This window comes from Macaca thibetana, chromosome 11, assembly GCF_024542745.1.
Source record: "Macaca thibetana thibetana isolate TM-01 chromosome 11, ASM2454274v1, whole genome shotgun sequence".
Classification (NCBI taxonomy): Eukaryota; Metazoa; Chordata; class Mammalia; order Primates; family Cercopithecidae; genus Macaca; species Macaca thibetana.
In genome coordinates, this window is record NC_065588.1 from 7,642,621 (window position 1) to 7,665,681 (window position 23,061).

Consider the following 23,061-nt stretch of genomic DNA (forward strand, 5'->3'; position numbering starts at 1 on the left):
AACAGAGGCCTCAGAAATAACACCACACCTCTACAACCATCTGATCTTTGACAAACCTGCCAAAAACAAGCAATGGGGAAAGGATTCCCTATTTAATAAATGGTGTTAAGAAAACTGGCTAGCCATATACAGAAAGCAGAAACTGAACCCCTTCCTTACACCTTATGCAAAAATTAAGTCAAGATGGGTTAACAACTTAAAAATAAGACCTAAAACCATAAACATCCTAGAAGAAAACCTGGGCAATACTATTGAGGACATAGGCATGGGCAAAGACTTTGTGTCTAAAACACCAAAAGCAATGGCAACAAAAACCAAAATTGACAAGTGGGATCTAATTAAACTAAATAGCTTCTGCACAGCAAAAGAAACTATCATCAGAGTAAACAGGCAACCTACAGAATGGGAGAAAATTTTTGCAATCTATCCATCTGACAAACTGCTAATATCCAGAATCTATAAAGAACTTAAACAAATTTACAAGAAAAAAACAACCCCATCAAAAAGTGGGCAAAGGATATGAACAGACACTTCTCAAAAGAAGACATTTATATATGCAGCCAACAATCATATGAAGAAAAGCTTGTCATCATTGGTCATTAGAGAAATGCAAATCAGAACCACAATGAGATACCATCTCACACCAGTTAGAATGGTGATCTTTAAAATGTCTGGAAACAACAGATGTTGGAGAGGATGTGGACAAATAGAAACACTTTTACACTGTTGGCAGGAGTGGAAGTTAGTTCAACCATTGTGGAAGACAGTGTGGCAGTTCCTCAAGGATCTAGAACTAGAAATACCATTTGACCCAGCAATCTCATTACTGGGTATATACCCAAAAGATTATAAATCATTCCACTATAAAGACACATGCACACATATCTTTATTGTGGCATTATTCACAATAGCAAAGACTTGGAACCAACCCAAATGTCCATCAATGATAGAATGGATAAAGACAATGTGGCACATATACACCATAGAACACTATGCAGACATTAAAAAGAATGAGATCATGTTCTTTGCAGGGACATGGATGAAGCTGGAAACCAACATTATTAGCAAACTAACACAGGAACAGAAAACCAAACACCGCATGTTCTCACTCCTAAGTTGGAGTTGAACAATTGAGACCACATGGACACAGGAGAGCAACGTCACACGCAGGGGCCTGTCAGGGAGTTGGGTGCAAGGAGACGGAGAGCATTTGGACAAATACCTTAAAACCTGCAGGGCTTAAAACCTGGATGACAGGTTGATAGGTGCAGCAAACCACCATGGCACATGTATACCTATGTAACAAAACTGCATGTTCTGCACATGTGTCCCAGAACTTAAAGTATAATAATAATAATAATAATAATAATAAAGGGCGGGGCACGGGGGAAATTTCATGACAATGATTTTTTGGAAATAAAACACAGACAACAAAGATGAACATAAACAAATGAGTTTACATCATACTGATAATGGGTTAATATCCAAAATACAGAGAGAACACAACTCAATATTGAGAAAACAACCTGATTAAAAATGGGCAAAACAACAGATATTTCTCAAAAGAAAACATACAAATGACCAACAGGTATATGAAAAAAAAAATGCTCAACATCACTAATCATCAGGAAAAGGTAAATTAAAACCACAATGAGATATCACCTCACCTTATACCTATTAGATAGCTATAATAAAAAAGATGAAAGATGAGGATTGATGAGGTTGTGGGGAAAAGGGATCTCTTGTAAACTAGTGGTGAGAATGTAAATTAGGACAGCCTTAAAAATTAAAAATAGAATTACCATGTGATTCAGCAATTCCACTTCTGTGTACATTTCCAAAGTAAAGGCAATCAGTATGTTGAAGAGACATCTGCATGCTCATGTTTATTGCAGCACTATTCACAATAACCCACATATGGAATCAACCTAAGTGTCCACTGATGGATGAATGAAGAAAATGTGGTATATATACACAATGGAATACTATTTAGCCTTTAAAAAGAGGGAAATCCTGTGCTCTGCAACAACACAAACGATCCTAGAGGACATTATGTTAAGTGAAATAAGCCAGGCACAGAAAGACAAATGCTATATTATTTCATTTATATGTGGAATGTGAAAAAGTTGAACTTATAGAAACAGAGAGTAGAGTGGTGGTTACCAGTAGCTGGGGGAAGGTGTCGGGAGGTCAAAGGGTACAAAATTTCAGTTGGGTAGGAGGAGAAAGTTCAAGAGATCTACCGCACAACTGTAGTCACAACTGGTGACTACAGTTCATATCCCGGTATTGTATTCTCGAAAATCACTCAGAGGAGTAGGTTTTAAGTGTTCTCCACCAGAAAAAAAATAAGTATGTTAAGTAATGCATATGTCAATTAGCTTGATCTAGTCATTCCACAATGTATACATATTTCAAAATATCATATTGAACATGATAAATATGTAAAATTTTGTCACTTAAAAAATAACACGAAGGATATATGCTTGAGGTGATGAATACCTCATTTACCCTGATGTGACAATTACACATTGTGTGCCTTTATCAAAATATCTTATATATCCCATAAATATACACACTTATGGTGGACCCACTGAAATTTTAAAAAAATTAATTGCATAGAAAACTACGATAGTTAGCAAGTTAGTGGACCCTAAGTTTAATGTTGTACTACTTTAAATGCCAACTTTTCTTTATGTGAATATGTATCATAAGTAACTTTTAGTAATATACAAACTTACTTTATGACCATTATATTTATATAGAAAAGACATAGCTTATGTATTTATTTCAGCTTTAGTTATAATGTCCTGAGGAATGAGAAACTAAACCACTGAGTCTTTGTGCCCTTACCAGGTGTGGCTATGCATTTCATTCCAGTGAACAGAATTACAGTAACAAAAAGCAGTTAAAGAACTATTGTGAGTCATGCCTTATAAAATTAACCATATATTATTTACAGACCCTTCAATACCATTAACTTTCCCTTTCTTAGAAAAACTAAAGTAAAAATAAACTTATTTTTATTTGGTAATAGAAAAATTATTCAAACCAAATAAGAAAAAGTATATATAGTACTCTACATGAAAATTGAAACACTGTCAAATAAAACACATTATAATACGCCTAGGAAACTCTACAAAAAATTAGGAAGCTCATTTAGAAATTAATAGAATGAAGGACAAGTAATTAAAGCAAACTCAAATCAGTAATATTCTTATTTATTTACTTATTTAATTCCTTTGAAAGTCTCATATACACTATTAAGTAGTCACATTCACAAACTTAATTTTTATAAAGTCAGCAGCAGTCTTAGGAATACTAGGAGAAGAAGAACTCCATAAAAATGCAACTGTAATAGTCAGTGAGGGAGGTGAATTTCTGCTCCATTCAATAGTCCAGGTCTTCATCAAGGTATCTTCAAGGCTGAACCAAAACCATAAATAGAAAATTGTCATTTTCCTCTTCATATGCATATAAGAATTCATTACAGTATAACACAGAGACAAACTGACTTGTGTTAAAAATTATACTACTTTCCCAAGCAGAAATTTTAAATGCTATTTTTTTTTAACTTCAGTGTGTGTAAGAATTACTTTTATTCCATGGAAATACAGTAAAATTAAGAAATGCCATTTTTAGAAGCTGGTAAGATGGCTGAATAGGAACAGCTCCAGTCTGCAGCTCCCAGTGAGACCAACGCAGAAGTCGGGTGGTTTCTGCCTTTCCAACTGAGTGGCGCCTGGAACCCCAGGGAGACAGAACCGTTCGCTCCCCTGGAAAGGGGGCTGAAGCAAGGGAACCAAGTGGTCTCACTCAGCGGGTCCCACTCCCACAGAGCGCAGCAAGCCATGAACCACTGGCTTGAAATTCTCAATGCTAGCACTGCAGTCTGAAGTAGACCTCGGACAATCAAGCTTGGTCAGGGGAGGGACATCTGTCATTACTGAGACTTGAGTAGGCGGTTTTCCCCTGACAGTGCTAAGGAGGCCAAAGAGGCCGTGGCCAGAAGGCCTCTCTAGATTCCTCCTCTCTGGGCAGGGCATCTCTGAAAGAAAGGCAGCAGCCCCAGTCAGGGGCTTATAGATAAAACTCCCATCTCCCTGGAACAGAGCACCTGGGGGAAGGGGCGACTGTGGGTGCAGCTTCAGCGGACTTAAACGTTCCTGTCTTCTGGCTCTAAAGAGAGCAGCAAATCCTGACATGGAGAATTCTCCCAGCACAGCACACGAGCTCTGCTAAGGGACAGACTGCCTCCTCAAGTGGGTCGCTGACCCCCATGCCTCCTGACTGGGAGAGACCTCTGAGCAGGGGTCAACAGACACCTCATACAGGAGAGCTCTGGCTGGCATGAGGCCAGTACCCCTCTGGGACAAAACTTCCAAAGGAAGGAGAAAGCAGCAATCTTTGCTGTTCTGCAGCCTTCACTGGTAATATCCAGGCAAACAGGGTCTGGAGTGGACCTCCAGCAAACTGCAGTAGAACTACAGAAGGGGGCCTGACTCTGTTATAAGAAAGATTAACAAACAGAAATCAGTAACATCAACATCAACCAAAAGGACCCCCACACAAAAACCCCAACAAAGGTCATCATCCTCAAGTATCAAAGGTAGATAAATCAATGAAGAAGGAAAAACCAGTGCATAAATGCTGAAAGTTCCAAAAACCAGAATGGCTCTTCTCCTTTAAATGATCACAACTCCTCTCCAGCAAGGGCACAAAATTGGACAGATAATGAGTTTGATGAACTGACAGAAGTAGGCTTCAGAAGGTGGATACTAACAGACTTGTCTGAGCTAAAGGAGCATGTTCTAACCCAATGCAAGGAAGCTTAGAACCTTGATAAAAGGTTACAGGAACTGCTAACTAGAATAACCAGTTTAGAGAACATAAATGACCTGATGGAGGTGAAAAACACAGCATGAGAACTTCATGAAGCATACAGAAGTATCAATAGCCAGATCGATCAAGCAGAAGAAAGGATAACAGTAATTGAAGATCAACTTACTGAAAAAAGGAATGAAGACAAGATTGGAGGAAAAAAGAATGAAAAGCAACAACAAGGCCTCCAAGAAATATGGGACTATGCGAAAAGACCAAACCTATGATTGATTGGTGCACCTGAAAGTGATGGGGAGAATGGAACCAAGTTGGAAAACACTCTTTAGGATATTATCCAGGAGAACTTCCCCAACCTAGCAAGACAGGCCAAGATTCAAATTCAGGAAATACAGGGAACACCACTAAAATACTCCTTGAGAGGAGCAACCCCAAGACACATAATCTTCAGTTTCTCCAAGGTTGAAATGAATGAAAAAATGTTAAGGACACCAGAGAGAAAGGTCAGGTTACCTACAAAGGGAAGCCCATCAGACTAAGAGTGGATCTTTCTCCAGACACCATACAAGCCAGAAGAGAGTGGGGGCCAATATTTAACATTCATAAAGGAAATAATTTTACCCAGAATTTCATATTCAGCCAAGCTAAGCTTCATGAGTGAAGGATAAATAAGATCCTTTACAGAAAAGCAAATGCTGAGGGATTTTGTCACCACCAGGCCTGCCTTACAAGAGCTCCTGAAGGAAGCACTAAATATGGAAAGGAAAAACCAGTACTAGCCATTGTAAAAACACACCAAAATATAAAGACCAATGACACTATGAAGAAACCGCATCAATTAATGTGCAAAATAACCAGTTAGCATCATGATGACAGGATCAAATTCACACATAACAATATTAACCTTAAATGTAAGTGGGTGAAATGCCCCCAATTAAAACACACAGACTGACAAATTGGATAAAGAGTCAAGATCCATTGGTTTGCTGTATTCAGGAGACCCATCTCATGTGCAAGACACACATAGGCTCAAAATAAAGGGATGGAGGAAAACATAACAAGCAAATGGAAAGCAAAAAAAAAGGAAAAAAAGAAAAAAGGGTTGCAATTCTAGTCTGTGATAAAACTGATTTTAAGCCAATAAAGATAAAAAAAGACACAGATGGGCATTACATAATAGTAAAGAAATCAATGCAACAAGACGAGCTAATTATATTAAATATATATGCACCCAATACAGGAGCACCCAGGTTCATAAAACAAGTTCTTAGAGACCTATAAATAGACTTAGACTCCCACACAATAGTAGTGGGAGACTTTAACACCCCATTGTCTAATATTAGACAGATCAATGAGACAGAAAATTAACAAGGATATTCAGAACTTGAACACAGCTCTGGACCAAATGGACCTAATAGACATTGACAGAACTCTCCACTCCAAATCAACAGAATATACATTCTTCTCAGCACCGCATAGCACTTGTTCTAAAATTGACCTCATAATTGGGAATAAAACACTCCTCAGCAAGTACAAAAGAATGTAAATCATAACAAACAGTCTCACAAACCACAGTGCAATCAAATTAGAACTCAAGATTAAGAAACTCACTCAAAACTTTACAACTACATGGAAACTGAACAACCTGCTCCTGAATGACTACTGAGTAAGTAACGAAATTACAGTAGAAATAATGAAGTTCTTTGAAACCAATGAGAATAAAGACACAACATACAAAAATCTCTGGGACACAGCTAAAGCAGTGTTAAGAGGGAAATATATAGCACTAAATGCCCACATCCGAAAGTGGGAAATATCTAGAATCAACACCCTAACATCACAACTAAAAGAACTAGAGAAGTAAGAGCAAACAAATTCAAAAGCTAGCAGAAGACAAGAAATAACTAAGATCAGAACAAAACTGAAGGATAGAGATATGAAAAACCCTTCAAAAATCAATCAATCCAGGAACTGGTTTTTTGAAAAGATCAACAGAATAGACAGATCACTAGCCAGACTAATAAAGAAGAAAAGAGAGAAGAATCAAGTAAATATAATAAAAAATTATAGAGGAGATATCACCGCTGATCCCACAGAAATGCAAACTACCATCAGAGAATGCTATAAACACCTCTAAACAAATAAACTAGAAAATCTAAAAGAAATGGATACATTCCTGGACACATACATCCTCCCAAGACTAAACGAGGAAGAAGTCAAATCTGAATAGACCAATAACAAGTCATGAAATTGAGGCAGTAATTAATAGCTTACCAACCAAAAAAAAAAAAAAAAACCATGACCAGATAGAATTCAAAGCCGAATTCTACCAGAGGTACAAAGATGAGCTAAGAACTAACACCATTCCTCCTTCTGAAACTATCCCAAACAATAGAAAAAGAGAAACTCCTCCCTAACTCATTTTATGAGGCCAACATCATCCTAATACCAAAACCTGGCAGAGACACAACATAGAAAAGAAAATACCAGGCCAATATTCCTGATGAACATTGATGCGAAAATCCTCAATCAAATGCTGGCAAACCAAATCCAGTAGTACATTAAAAAGCTTATCCACCACAATCAAGTTGGCTTCATCCCTGGATGTAAGGCTGGTTCAACATATGCAAATCAGTAAATGTAATCCATCATATAAACAGAACCAATCACAAAAACTCAATGATTATCTCAATAGATGTAGAAAAGGCCTTCGATAAAATTCAACATGCTTCATGCTAAAAACTCTCAATACACTGGGTATTGATGAAACGTATCTCAAAATAATAAGCTATTTATGACAAACCCACAGCCAATATCATACTGAATGGGCAAAACCTAGAAGCTTTCCTTTTGAAAACCAGCACAAGACAAGGATGTCTTCTCTCACCACTCCTATTCAACAGAGTATTGGAAGTTCTGGCCAGGGCAATCAGGCAAGAGAAAGAAATAAAGCATATTCAAACAGGAAAAAGAACTCAAATGATCTCTTGTTGCAGACGACACAAGTGTATATTTAGAAAACCGCATCATCTCAGCCAAAAAACTCCTTAAGCAGATAAGCAACTTCAGCAAAGTCTCAGGATACAAAATCAATGTGCAAAAATCACAAGCATTCCTATACACCAATAATAGACCAGCAGAGAGCCAAATCATTAGTGAACTCCCATTTACAATTCCTACAAAGAGAATCAAATACCTAGGAATACAACTTACAAGGGATGTGAAGCACCTCTTCAAGGAGAACTACAAACCAGAGCTCAAGGAAAGAAAAGAGGACACAAACAAATGGAAAAACATTCCATGCTCATAGATAGGAAGAATCAATATTGTGAAAATGGCCATACTGCCCAAAGTTATTTATAGATTCAATGCTATTCCCATCAAGCTACCATCGACTTTCTTTACAGAATTGGAAAAAAACTACTTTAAATTTGATATGGAACCAAAATAGAGCCTGTATAGCCAAGACAATCCTAAGCAAAAAGAACAAAGTTGGAAGCATCAAGCTATCTGACTTCAAACTATACTACAAGGCTACAGTTATCAGAACAGCATAGTACTGGTACCAAAACAGATATATAGACCAATGGAAAAGAACAGAGGCCTCAGAAGTAACACCACACCTCTACAACCATCTGATCTTCAATAAACCTGCCAAAAACAAGCAATGGGGAAAGGATTCCCTATTTAATAAATGGTGCTGAGAAAATTGGCTAACCATATGCAGAAAACAGAAATTGGACCACTTCCTTACACTTTATACAAAAATTAACTCAAGATGGATTAAAGACTTAAACATAAGACCTAAAAGCATAAAAACCCTAGAAGAAAACCTAGGCAGTAACATTCAGTACATAGGCATGGCCAAAGACTTCATAACTAAAACACCAAAAGCAATTGCAACAAAAGCCAAGAATTGACAAATGGGATCTAATTAAACTAAAGAGCTTCTACACAGCAAAATAAACTATCATTTAGGGTGAACAGGCAACCTACAGAATGGGAGAAAACTTTTGCAATCTATGCATCTGACAAAGAGCTAATATCCAGAATCTACAAGGAACTTTAACAAATCTACAAGAAAAACACAAACAACCCCATCAAAAAGTGGGCAAAGGATATGAACAGACACTTCTCAAAAGAAGACATTTATGTGGCCAATAAACATGATGAAAAGCTCATCATCACTGGTCATTAGAGAAATGCAAACCAAAACCACAATGAGATACCATCTCATGCCAGTTAGAATGGTGATCATTAAAAAGTCAGGAAACAACAGATGCTGGAGAGGATGTGGAGAAACAGAAATGCTTTTACAGTGTTGGTGGGAGTGTAAATTAGTTCAACTATTGTGGAAGACAATGTAGCAATTCCTCAAGGATCTAGAACCAGAAATACCATTTGACCCAGCAATCCCATTACTGGGTATACACCCAAAGGATTATAAATAATTCTACTCTAAAGACACAAGTATACATATGTTTATTGCAGCACTATTTGCAACAGCAAAGACATGGAACCAACTTAAATGCCCATCAATGATAGACTGGATAAAGAAAACGTGGTACATATACACCATGGAATACTATGCAGCCATAAAAAAAGAATGAGTTCATGTCCTTTGCAGGGATATGGATGAAGCTGGAAACCATCATTCTCAGCAAACTAACACAGGAACAGAAAACCAAAATAGCATGTTCTCACTCATAAGTTGGAGTTGAACAATGAGAACACGTGGACACAGGGAGGGGAACATCACACACCAGGGCCTGCCGGGGGGTAGGGGGCAAAGGGAGGGAGAGCATTAAGACAAATTTAAGCCCCTAATGCATGCAGGGCTTAAAACCTAGATGGCAGGTTGATAGGTGCAACAAACCACCATGACCCATGTATACCTATGTAACAAACCTGCATGTTCAACACATGTATCCCAGAACTTAAAGATTTAAAAAAAAAAAAAAAAAAAAAAAGAATCGCCATTTTTTAAAAGCACCCTCATGTGATTCTGAAGCAGTTATTCAGCGGTGATTACTCTTTAAGGGAAAAGTAGTTCAATTATTATTTATCATATCAGAAAACATTCATATGCTTCAGATTATAAATCAAATATTATTCATGGTTCTCAGTTTACAACACTAGAATTTTTAGCTTCTTTATGCACATACAAATGCATAATTTTATAGATGTAAACATTATATTTGATTATAGCCCATACATAAATGGAATCATATTATTATATTTTATAGATGATTTTTTCTTTTTTAGTTGCCTAAACCATAATATTTCCAGCCACTACTCTGTCAACTGGCATTCACTTTGTTTCTAGTTTGTTGCCACTTTCAACAACCTTGCAAAAAGGAATCTTTGTGTATTTCTCATTACACACTGGTGACTTTATTGGTATGGAAGAAATTCTCAGGGAGAGAATTGCTGGGTCAAAGGCTCTATGAATCTTTGAAAATAATTTTTAATAGAAGTTGCCAGATTGCTTTCTCCAAAGGCTACCTACCATATCTCACACTTCCAAGAGCAGTGTTTGAAATGGCCTTTTTCTCTGTATTCCAGCCAGTAATAAATATTGATGGTATTTCAAATTTTTGTTAGTCTGATTTGTATAAAGTGATACCTCATTGTTAATTATAATTTCAATCCTCCAGACATTTAAAAATGTCCGTCATTTGAAATTCATTTTGTCTGAATTGTCTTTTCATAGCTTTGCCCAATTATCTATTGGACGTTACACATACACATACATACACACAATTTACATTCACATATATTAACCCTTTTGTGCTCTGTACAGTTTATATAGAACTCCATGTATCTGTGTGTGTATATATATAGTATGTAAAATCAGCTGTGCATTTTATAGATATTCACAATTTACATTTCGTTTGCTTTAAGAATTCCAACTCTTATCCTTTGTCTCAATCTATATTTCGTATATACAATATATAGTATTTCTATAAAAAAACTTTTTCTACATTTCATTTCTAGATGTAGTCTTCCCCAAATTATTTTAGAAACAGAAAATGTATCTAGTAACTCATTTCACAAACTTTTTCTCTTGATGTGTAGCTTAACTATACATCTTGTTCACATTTGAAATTTTTTTTATGTTTTTCTCATGAAAGCAAATTGTGAAAATGCAATTCTAATCATCTTGTCTCATCTGAAACTTTCAAAGCTCATCATCACCTCTTCAACAGACCCCCAAATGAAAGATGAACATAAAGTATAGCAGGTAAGACCATTCATTACAGGGCTCTCTGCAGCCTTTTCAGCTTAGATTCTAACCACCTCGCTTCTCTCTATATGGCCTCTTCATATTACCACCTATAGACTATGATATCTTTTATTAAACAATCATGTCTTTGCCAATAGTCTCTTTTATCTCTGTATCTTCAGTGCTCGAGGTACTACTTGTTACCATAAATATGTTCAATATATGTTTTTGAATAAAAAATTTCTAATAGTTCCGTAAAGGCATAGTTCTTTTTTCTGCCTCTAGTTTGCACATATTGTGAACTTTCTTTGGAACTGTCTATTTTTCAGTCATTTTTAAAGTTTACCTTCAATATCACATCACCTTACAACAACCCCAAAGTTTCTCAGGCAAACTTTCTGTATTCTTGTAGTGTCTTGTACAGTCTTTACCATAGCATGTATTATACAATGCAGATGTATAATATGTCTTATCTTTTTCCTGAAATGATACCTGTAATGTCTTCAAAAGATTAATTTATATTTGCTTACTCAGTTTCTCCTTAGCTCCATGGATGTATTATTATTTCTTACTATATATGTATGTGTATAATTAAGAGATGAATCATATTTATAAGCTTTTATATATTCTCAATATAGATATATACATATACAAATATATGCACATAAGCATATAAAATATGTATATTACATTCTTTCTTTCTAATGCCAGAAGAGCTCTCAATCCTCAAAAGGAATGTAGCTGTTTTGAACAATGACTAATAAATTCTCATCACTCACCTCACTGGGTTATAAATTCCCATTTTCCTTTTCAGTGTGTCTCAGAATGGCCTCCTTTTCCATTCCAGAAATAGGAAGAAATTTAGACACAGAAATTAGTTCAGCAGCATTGAAATCAGCTGACTCATTGGAATTTTCTGAAAGGAAGAAAATAATTACTGGGAAATAAACCAGACCTCTCCTCACGTAACTGTGAGGCTCTTTGAGCAACTGAAAACACTACCCATAACTACGAAGGCAAGCATGGGTGAGTCACAGGGCAGAGAAAGTCTTTCCTATTCCTTAAATATGTTTCCTGACACAGTACATGTTTCTTATACCTTAAATATATTCCCTGACACAGTGGCAGATGCATAATTCCTTGGATTGAAGAAGTGAGGCAGGCCCCTCTCAGAAGGTCAGGGACGCTTCATGGATAAAGACAATGGTTTTTGGGATATTTCTTCCAACCCAGTAAAGTTATCCTGCCCCAGAGGCACAATTAGTGCATTGGTGCTAAACAGAAGTTCAAGGACACAACAGCATGATGTGATGAGAAATAAGGCTAGTCCTGTGGATTTTGATGGCTTCTCATGCAATAAAGATACGGAAAGTTTAAGGTTTTCGACTTTTAGGGAAAAATATAATAAATATCAAGCTAGAGAAAAAAAGTGACAGGAAATGGGAATGGAAGAAACTGAGAAAGACATACATAGGTCAGAAGATACAAAGTAGCAGCTATGTAGGATGAACGAGTCTAGAGGTCTAATTTACAACAGTAGGATTACAGGCAATAAAATTGTACCGTATATAGGACTCATGTTAAGTGAGTAGGTTTTAGCTGCTCTTGCCACAAGAACACCACAAAAAAGGGTTACTATGTCAGATGATGTTAATTTGCTTTGCTTTAGTAAGATTTTTACTATCTATATACATCCCATAAAATCATGTTGTTGGCCGGGCGCGGTGGCTCACGCCTGTAATCCCTGCACTTTGGGAGGCCGAGGCGGGCGGATCACGAGGTCAGTAGATCGAGACCATCCTGGCTAACACGGTAAAACCCCGTCTCTACTAAAATACAAAAAATTAGCCGGGCGCGGTGGCGGGCGCCTGTAGTCCCAGCTACTCCGGAGGCTGAGGCAGGAGAATGGCGCGAACCCGGGAGGCGGAGCTTGCAGTGAGCCGAGATGGTGCCACTGCACTCCAGCCTGGGCGACAGAGTGAAGACTCCGCCTCAAAAAAAAAAAAAAAAAAAAAAAAAAAAAATCATGTTGTATGCCTTAAATATACACAACAAAATTTATTTAAAGAAAAAAGTTAAACTGTCACTTATGACAGTCTTTCATAAGATTAATTTCTGTTTTAATAAAACGAGGTCCAAGTCATAATATTCTGCTGCATGGTTCTTTTCCTACCTCTATCAGGAATAATCACAGACCTCTTAAGCTAAAGGCCTCCCTATGATTGCAATTTTGATGTTCTCCAGGAATAATTTTCAGTCATTCTTGTCCATTATATGCATCTAAGCTTCCTATTACATTTTCAGAATTTTTTAGCTGTTTATCAAAGTAAAATGTCTATGCCTCAATTGCAGCCCCTGATCTGAACCCCTGGGCAATAGACCCTCCAAGAACCCCACAGACCTGAGGAATTCATTAGGTCCAGATCATCTGCATTCAGGCAAGAATTCATCTCCCGGTATTGAATTTGGTGGACTAAGTTCTCTCCTCTTGAGGAAACTGAAAACAGAGATCCTAGGTTAGGGATCAGCTATCATAATAAAATTCCCCTTCCTGTATGTGTGCTTTTTCCCAGCGCTGCAAACATACCTCGTCCTTATCCATGCTATTGTTTCTATCCCATTCTACTTCCAAGCTCTTCCTTTATAACGCCCCACACTCAAAGGAAATAGGCATGAGGCTAAATCTTCCCCACTGCCATTGTATTAATGTAAAAACCCACTATTTTTTACCCAAGGACCATAATTTGGGTAAGCAGTCTTCCATAACTCACTGGAGCTTTTCTTAAGTATCTTTAAAAGTCTTTCTTCTCCCCTCCATTCTCACTATAGTTATAGTACTTTTCATTTTTTACCTCAACTGTTACAAAATGCCATTCCTGTCAGTCATGTGGTCCTCCTTTAATCTTCATAGATCCTGTTGCCAAAAGATCTTCCTAAAAGATATCTTGACCATTTCACTCCCCTACATAATACTCTAATGACTATGAATCTCATGTGAAACACAAGAACTTCATAATTTGTGCCTTTTCTCTTCTTCAGACTTAGCAGCCTCCCTCCTTGCACTCAACTTTTTCTCCCCCTACCCCTCAGAAATAAAACAAGAAATGCTTCATCCTTTAGGCTTCTCTACACTTGTATATACTCTTCTCTAGAATGTTCCTCACCCAATTCTCTGAGCCTCTATGTTTGAAATATGTCCCCCAAGCCTCTTTGAAGCCTCCAGTAATCCCCCTCCCCTTTCAGTTAATTACGCCTTTCTCTATGCCACTTTTGTTCCTTTTTTCTATTAATGTACAATGGCTACATTGTAGTATATTTGTTTACATATATATCTCTTCCACTGGACTTGAAGTTCCACCAAGATTTATTGTCCATGTCTGTATCTTCAGAGCCTAATACATTGCCCAACAGAACAGTAAAATTTGTGATAAGGAGATTGATTATAGTAAGAGAAAATAAACGTTTAAGTAAAAAAGTCATCCTAAATAATGTCTAACATATTCATTCTGAACTTTCAATTCTATAATGTTCCAATTAAGCATGTAGATAGAACACAGGAATCATCAATGCAACCTAAAGTCCCTTTTCTCCTCTGAAATCTTATTCTCTCTATTTAAAAAAAGAAAAAATATGTAGAAATTGGAGCTCCCTCTGTTGCCCAGGCTGGTCTTGAAGTCCTGGACTCAAGCGATCCTCCTGCCTCAGCCTCCCAAAGTGCAGGGATTACAGGTGTGAGCCACCATCCTGGCCCTTCCCTCTATTTTGAGAAACTGCTCAAATCTCTTTTAGATTCCGTCTTTCTGGCCATTAGACTTGAGTCTAATTTTTTTTCTTCCCAAGAACCCCCTTATTCTGCAGACATACTAGATAAACCCTAATTTGGCTCAAACCTGTAAGCTGCTGTCTCTGTCTTCGCTTTTGAGTCAAGAATAATGCGACGAAAATGGCCAAGAGAACAACTCCAAGGATTCCGACTGCAATAAGGGATGACTGACGGGATGTGTGACCTAAGTAAAGTAAATATCAAGAGATATGATCATGTCTTATCAAAAAGACCAAGGTCACTAGTTACTGACTCTCTCTTAGGTCAAATACAGGATCCCTGAGGTAAATATCAAATCCTCAGAACTTCTACCTAAAATTTCTAAACAAGAAAAATTCTATGTATGCAGATAATTGGTCTTATCATCACAAACTCCATGATATACCTGTTGGGGCTTTTTGTGGGGTTTTGTGCGCTGAAATATCTGTAGGAGAAAAGAGAGAGAGAGGCTTAATTCTTTGCGTGATATATAGAACAAACATTTTGATTTCCTTGTCTGATCCCTTAGTACCTCTCAACCAAGTAAATGACTCTTTCCCACCTAAAACTAGAGTCGTCTAGTCTTTCTTCCTCTGCACAGGGGATATAGGTTGTATGTGTCTCCTTGGTGAAGGCCAACATATAACAACTGTTTTCATCATTCGTTCAGTAGAGACATTATGATTCTCTAATGACAATCCCCACCAGATACCTGTGTTGATAAGTCTGGGTTTTACACAACACACATCACTGCCCAACCCCTCTTTGCTGCCAGAGATTCCAAGCTCAATCCAGGCTTCTGGCACTTACCTGTGCAATTCACTGCAGCGTCTTCCTTGTGTCCACACTCATTGTGGCCCCAGCGTCTGGCAGGACAATCCCACAAGGAAGACTCATTCCCTTTGCACTTCACTTCATTGAGCCATATGGGTCCAGTCCCCTGACCAAACTCTGCTTCTTTGAATGCTTTCAAAGCTGGACCACAGCCAAGTTGTTGACACACCACCTGAGCATCGTTCAAGTCCCAGGAGTCATCACACACTGTCCCCCAGGAACCTCCATGCCAGATCTCCACACGTCCAGAACAGGAAGTGGGTCCTTCTTGTAGTCTTATCTTGTCTGAAAAATCAGAGACATGTAGGCTATTTCTAAGACTTCTAAAAGTTTCCAGGAGTTCATAGGTGAAAAAAAAGATTTGAAACTTAAAAAAAAAAACAAAAACCTATTTAAAATTTTACTGAATGTGCATTTTAAAATTTAATTTTTACAAAATTTATCTTTTATAAGAGGACTTGTCATTACAGCCAACTAGGTATATTTCATCCTGCACATAATATACATAATGTGACCCAGTAAATGTTAAATGATTAAAGTTAACGTTATAAATATGTGATGTCAAGTTCTTTCAAATAGGCAAGATCTTGGGAGATGGCAGGTTGACAGAAATCTCACAGTTTAAGAAGATGTAGAGGCCAGGCACAGTGGCTCACGCCTGTAATCCCAGCACTTTGGGAGGCCAAGACAGGCAGATCACCTGAGGTCAAAAGTTTGCGACCAGCCTGACCAACATGGGGAAACCCCGGCTCAACTAAAAATACAAAATTAGCTGGGCGTGGTGGCTCATGCCTGTAATCCCAGCCAGCTACTCGGGAGGCTGAGGCAGGAGAATCGCGTGAACCTGGAAGGCAGAGGTTGCAGTGAGCCAAGATCACACCATTGCACTCCAGCCTGGGAAACAAGAGCAAAACTCAGTCTCAAAAAAAACAAAACAAAACAAAAAAAAACAAAAAACCTGTAGAATGTGGAAATACCTGAGAATTGATCTTCTGATTTCTGACTGCTTTTCTCCTTATATTAGTGTAACAAGATAATATTTGAAAGAAAAATGGGAAGGTAAAGTAAACCACTCAACAGTCAAATATTAAATCACATATTCTCTTCTCCTCAGAGAAAGCAACTGAATAAATCTTTCAAGCCAATCATGGGGAGTATGATATTCTTTAGAATAATAAAAGCTGATCCTGAATATCTACAGGCCAAATTAAATAAAACCAATTACACCATCCAGGTAGGACAGATATTACCCACAAGCTACCCATTCTTGCTTAATTCGATCTAACAACTTAAGCCAGTGTGAGAATAGGAAAATAAAATCCAATGTCCCTTATCAGAAGATGACAGTGGGACTGCGGAATGGAATTTTCATATAGGTCAATGGATACTCACTGTCACATGTGATCCAGGTCTCCTCCGACGGCCTGGCCAGTCTCTTCTCCCATGGAGATGATGGGCACTGCCACAGCGTGTCAGGTCCTTTTGGACACTGAACATTGTCCACCCACATGGGAATGGACATGGCCTTGTCTAAAGATGCAGGGTTGATTTTCCCTTTGTCTGCACAGCCCAGCTGCCTGCACACCACACCCACAGTGGTTTCAGACATGCTACTCCTGCCAACGCTGCCCCAAGCTCCGTTGTAAAAAACTTCTAGACGCCCTGCACAGGCCTCTCTGCTGGCTTCACTGGTCAATCTGAGAGACATGAACTCTGCAGTGAAACACAGAATTAGTAGTTTTGCATCTTTTCTGAAGATTCAGAGACTCCTTCCCTTTACCTTGATGTAAGAATGGCTTTAAAAATAGGTACAATGGTACAATATGTCAGTTACTAATAATTCGTTAGTAGCTTCTAGATGATTTCATAGATATTATTAAAATATTTTATTTATTCTATAAATGCATTATAGGTGTTTTAGTCTTAGGTTTTGGACTCAGAGACCTCTTCAGATTGCCCTCAATGATTCTAACAGACTTTCCAGAACTCAAAGGCTCAGAGCCTTTTTCAATTACATAGTTTGGATTTTTTCCCAAAAATATTCTTTTTTTTTTTTTTTGCAGCTGTCTTTGATAGTTAAAATTGTTAGACACTCAGGCACTAAAATCAATGTTCTGTGTACATCTCTCACTTCACAGTTTTGCTATGCATGTCTTCTACCAGATTTATGTCATTAAAATAGGAATAAATCACTTCTGGGATACAGAGTTTTTCACTTCCTTGTTACTGAATCATAGTTCTGTTTCCCCCAATATATTATGAAATAGTACATTTTAAAATTTCAGAATGTTTTCTAAAACTCACCGTGTATACAAAGCAAGGGCAGTAACCTCACACTAATTTTTGTTTCTATGACAAGTAAGTCTCATTTATCTGCCATGAAAAATTGCTTGGGCATGATAATTATCTTTTTTTCTGTAGAATGATGCAACATACGTATTTCTTCTTATCCCTTTAAATCTACTTGTTTATTAACACTGTAATTATCAAGGGTTGCCATTGGATCACTATCTAATATCCAGCCCAAAATATATTTATTAAAAACCTTCATTATGAACTTTGTTGTCATTTTCATGATATACAAGACCATTTCTGGTCTTTTCTCTTTACAATGTTACACTACCTTGCTCATGAAGTACCACCAGCACATCAAACCCAGACTTCTGTTGTCCTGACTCCCACAATAGTTCCTTTTGGACCTACTTTTCAGGAAAATCTTTAAGATTAATACCCCTTACTACCCTCTCTCAGTCCTTTCTCTATGTAATTGTGACCAGAGGTAATATGCATAATTTACCTGAGCAGATAACTCCTGCATCCTCCTTGTGCCTGCAGTTTTGCTGCCCCCAGCCATGTGAATGGCACTGCCAAATGCGGGATTCTTTTCCATTGCATTTCATCTCATCCAGCCAGATGGGCCCTGTTCCTTCTCCAAAATGAGCAGAACCAGTGGCATTAATGGCCTCTCCACAGCCCAGCTGTCTGCACACCACATGGGCATCGCTCAGGTCCCAGCTGTCATCACAGATGGTGCCCCAGGAGCCCTCATGATAAATCTCTACTCTCCCAGCACAGCGACCTCCTCCATTTACCAAGCGAAGTTGACCACTCTCTGCAAAGAGAAATGAAAATATTAATAACGAGCATTCTGCTCGTTATTAATATTTTCATAGATTTGTCACAGAGTCTCACCTATGCAGGCCACAGCACTTTCTTCTGGAATGGTAGGCCTTGTTGGGCCCAGAGATGATGAATTGCATGAGGACAGTGTTTGCGACTGGTTTCCTGCGAACACCAAAGTACTTAGTCATACAAGATACAAAAGGTTAGGGGAGTCAGACGAAATGTTATATGGATGAGTTGAGGACAAACATAGCTTAGAGAGAGAGGGGAAGGTGGATGGTCAACACGTTTGGAATAAATCAGGTGCTTTGAGATGGGCTTGGCACATAGTAAGCACTGGATAACTATAAAGTCCATCAAAATTAGGTTTGCTCACCCTCTGAAAGACAAATGAGGTTAATACTCTGAAGCATGAATTAGTATTCATTCTTTTCATGACCCTTCAAAATGGATCACTGCATTTCACTTTTGTTCTTCAACCCTATGTACACCTTCTCTTAAGACTCATCACTGGCTGCCCCTCATCCTCTTACCTGAGCAAATTACAGAGGCCACTTGCCCTGAAGGACATAGTGAAGCACCCAGAGCAGTTACAGGACAATCTCCCATGTGCTGCTCAGTCCCAGTGCAGTGAAACATATGCCTCCAGACCTGACCATTTCCTTTTCCAAAATGTGCTCCTCCTGGGGTAGAAAGGGCAACTCCACATTTAAGCTGCTGGCAAAGAACGTGGGCATCTTCTATGTCCCAGTGAGAGTTGCAGAGGGATCCCCAGGCATCAAGCGTTTTGAGCTCCACTCTGCCCTCACATGGGGTCTTGCCATTCACCAAGCGAATTTCTGTGTATCCTGGAAGGAGACAGGGCTTTAGAAAAAGACAGCTATGATTCCCTAACCCCGTCCCTTTCACAGTATGAGAACCAATTAAAGATGTTTTCTGGGTCTTACTTGAGCAGACTACTCCAACATCCCTGCTGTGGCTACAAGTTCCTTCTGGGCGGGGTGCTACTGGGCAGAGTGAAAGATGGGACTCATGTCCCTCACACTGGAATTCTTCAGCCCAGATCTGTCCATTTCCCTCTCCAAAGTGAGCTCCCCCCAGGATAGAGACGACTGTGCCACACTGTAATTCCCTACAGAGAACACTGGCAGCTTCCAGAGAGAAGTCCGAATCACAGACGGAGCCCCATGTGTCACCATGCTTCACTTCAACGCGTCCAGAACAGGGAATGTCTCCTCCAACCAGTCTGGGTTCCCTGTGGGCTGAAAAATAAATATTATTTCAGTGAGAGATAATATGATTCCCAGATTTCCATTCATGATGAGGGTGAGGAAGGTGGTGTGGAATGGGAAATGGAGACCAGGGTGCTCAGTGATTTCCTACACTTGTTTGTCTTGGCTTTTCTGCCTTAAGTTGGGTATGGATAATTCTAGTCCTCCCTATTCCTAGCTGAACTCATCCATCTGAGAGAATTCTGGGACTTCACCTTGCACAGCCAACCATCCCCAGAAGCAATGATAACTCTGTTCTTCCAACATTTTGCTTACTTTATTCATAATAACATCAGAGACCACAAACAATGTGTATCTACTATCGCTGTCTCTTAGTCTTGCACTCATTCCTGCATGCACTGCAATCTGGGGTCTGCTCAACCTTTTTGAATTGTTCTATGTAAAGCTTTTCAATATACTTCTCATTTTCAAAATGAACATCAGACTTCTTCCTTTTGATGTCTGTTACATTTGGTATACGTGACCCTTCTTTGCACCATTTTCTCCTCCATTCTTTCTGACACTGCTTTATCAAAACATTTCATGTATTCCTTGAGTCAAGGTTCTGTCCGTAACCTTCTCATCTGCTCAATGGACATGTCTCAACTGCCAATAAATATATTTTCATCCATACTTTTTTCTTTAATTTTAGATCCACAAACATATCTGCTTAGACATGTGGAACTTAAAATACTCAAAGTTGAATGAATTATTGTATGACAAGCCCACTATATGCTTTATTTAATTAATGATATGCAGACCAAATTAGAATCACCTAAAATTGAACCACCACTTTATCTCACCACAAATAATGGTAATAATGATAGCAGTGAATATTACGTGAGCATCTATTATATTATATATATGGCATTCCAATAAGCATTTAACAAACATTATTTCATTTAATCCTTAAGATTGCCTTAGGAGACAATTGTTAATATAATTCTGATTTTACAGACAAGGAATCTGAAACATAGAGGGGTGAGATGTAGTAATTTGCTAAGGTAACACAACAAATTACTACAGAATTAGTAAGAGGACAGAATTTGAAGCCAGACAGCATATTCCAGAGCCTAAAGTGCTGACCCTCATGAAACATTACACATGTAGAAAACCACCATATCTCTTGGTCCTCCAGCATATTTCTTCTTCTGCATATTTATTGCTATTGCCGTAAAGTGATTTGTCATCATCTGTCATGCAGACCTCTACAATAGCTTCCTAAATTGTTTCCTTGCTTCTAAGTCTTTTTTCCAAGAAATTTATGCCATGATTATAAATATATTAATAAATTTCAAATATTTTCATGTGATGTTTTTTCTTTAGCTAACTTAATGTTTCCTTAAAATTTATGCAATGATCCCTTACATACTTTCTTATGATTTCTGTAATAATCATGCACGCAGCAATTAATCCAAAAGTATCAGTGTAACGACCTATGACATAACAACCTATAACGTTGTCTGACTATTTTAGGCATCTGATGATGGGTGGGTTAAAAAGGCTGCCACAGAGTTTAGTCTGTCAGTGAAGATAGATAATACTAAAAATAATAATCATCATCATATTAGCTAACATGTACTTATAGCTCACTGTGTAATTCCTGTGAGGTAGGCCCTATTACCACTCCCATTTTTCTTCTGAGCAAACTGCAGCACAAACAGCTTTTACAGATTCCCTAATTTCATCCAGCTATTAAAATTAAGGAGAGGTGATAAACACTATTTCTTTAGTACACTTTAAAATAGTATGCTCTTACCTTAAAAGCTTTAATATCTATTATTTTATCAACCAAATTTGATGCTCCAGCCTAAAGATGCTTGGGCATGCCATAATTTTCATACTTCTGTGCCTCTGTAGAAACTTTTCTTTCTACTTAAAATGTATTTCCCTACCTTATGTACCTAGGAAAAAGCTACTTCTTTTCAAAGCTATTCAATTTCTCACTAACAGCCTTCTCCTCCACAAACACAGTTCACTACAAGATATACATATTTTAATAGTGACGAATCCAAAAATAGAAATATATATTAGACATAAAACTAACAAATAAAGGAGCCATCTGCTCTGTTTTAGACTTTGTAGGAGAGAATACCATAGATCTAAACTGGATCTTGAAAAAAGATGAGGAGTTTGCCAAATACAGAGTGGGTGAAAAAACCTTTAAGGAATATACTCATTAAATAGCATGGTGTCACTGAAGAATTATAAGTAACTTACTGTAGCTGAAATTTAAAATGTAAAGAAAAGACACACCAGAAATAATAAATGGAATTTATATTATGAAGATGCTCTTTGTCAAGTTAAGGAACACAACCATCAACATAAGTGAGTTTCTTTGAAAATACTCAGACACAATATAAAGTACTTAAGAAATATAAACTATTTCTTTTAACTCATTCTTTAAAAGAAATAAAGGAACTGGAAGCATTCCCCTTGAAAACTGGCACAAGACAGGGATGCCCTCTCTCACCACTCTTATTCAACATAGTTTTGGAAGTTCTGGCCACGGCAATCAAGCAAGAGAAAGAAATAAAGGGTATTCAATTAGGAAAAGAGTAAGTCAAATTGTCCCTGTTTGCAGATGACATCATTGTATATTTAGAAAACCCCATCGTCTCAGCCCAAAATCTCCTTAAGCTCATAAGCAACTTCAGCAAAGTCTCAGGATACAAAATGAATGTGCAAAAATCACAAGCATTCCTATACACCAATAACAGACAAACAGAGAGACAAATCATGAGTGAACTCCCATTCACAATTGCTTCAAAGAGAATAAAATACCTAGGAATCCAACTTACAAGGGATGTGAATGACCTCTTCAAGGAGAACTACAAACCACTGCTCAATGAAATAAAAGAGGACACAAACAAATGGAGGATCATTCCATGCTCATGGATAGGAAGAATCAATATTGTGCAAATGGCCATACTGCCCAAGGTAATTTATAGATTCAATACCATCCC

The 23,061-nt window shown here is 37.9% G+C and overlaps 1 protein-coding gene across 4 annotated transcripts in view; it reads right to left on the bottom strand.

The window, feature by feature from the left end:
• Window positions 1-869: 869 nt before the first annotated feature.
• Window positions 870-23,061, bottom strand: part of CD163 (CD163 molecule) — a 37,228-nt gene continuing 15,036 nt past the window's right edge. Inside the window, exons 7-17 of one of the 4 annotated variants that reach the window (XM_050749518.1) lie at window positions 19,772-20,086; window positions 19,358-19,672; window positions 18,894-18,986; window positions 18,499-18,813; window positions 17,094-17,414; window positions 15,678-15,986; window positions 15,274-15,312; window positions 14,956-15,072; window positions 13,467-13,562; window positions 11,845-11,981; window positions 870-3,426 (exon numbers count right to left, since the gene is read on the bottom strand). In XM_050749518.1, the coding sequence (XP_050605475.1) occupies window positions 11,854-11,981; window positions 13,467-13,562; window positions 14,956-15,072; window positions 15,274-15,312; window positions 15,678-15,986; window positions 17,094-17,414; window positions 18,499-18,813; window positions 18,894-18,986; window positions 19,358-19,672; window positions 19,772-20,086 (2,048 nt within the window). In that variant the 3' untranslated portion in view covers window positions 870-3,426; window positions 11,845-11,853. Of the gene's footprint in view, window positions 3,427-11,844; window positions 11,982-13,466; window positions 13,563-14,955; window positions 15,073-15,273; window positions 15,313-15,677; window positions 15,987-17,093; window positions 17,415-18,498; window positions 18,814-18,893; window positions 18,987-19,357; window positions 20,087-23,061 lie in introns of all 4 variants that reach the window. The other 3 variants (XM_050749521.1, XM_050749517.1, XM_050749520.1) reach the window with 3 other exon arrangements.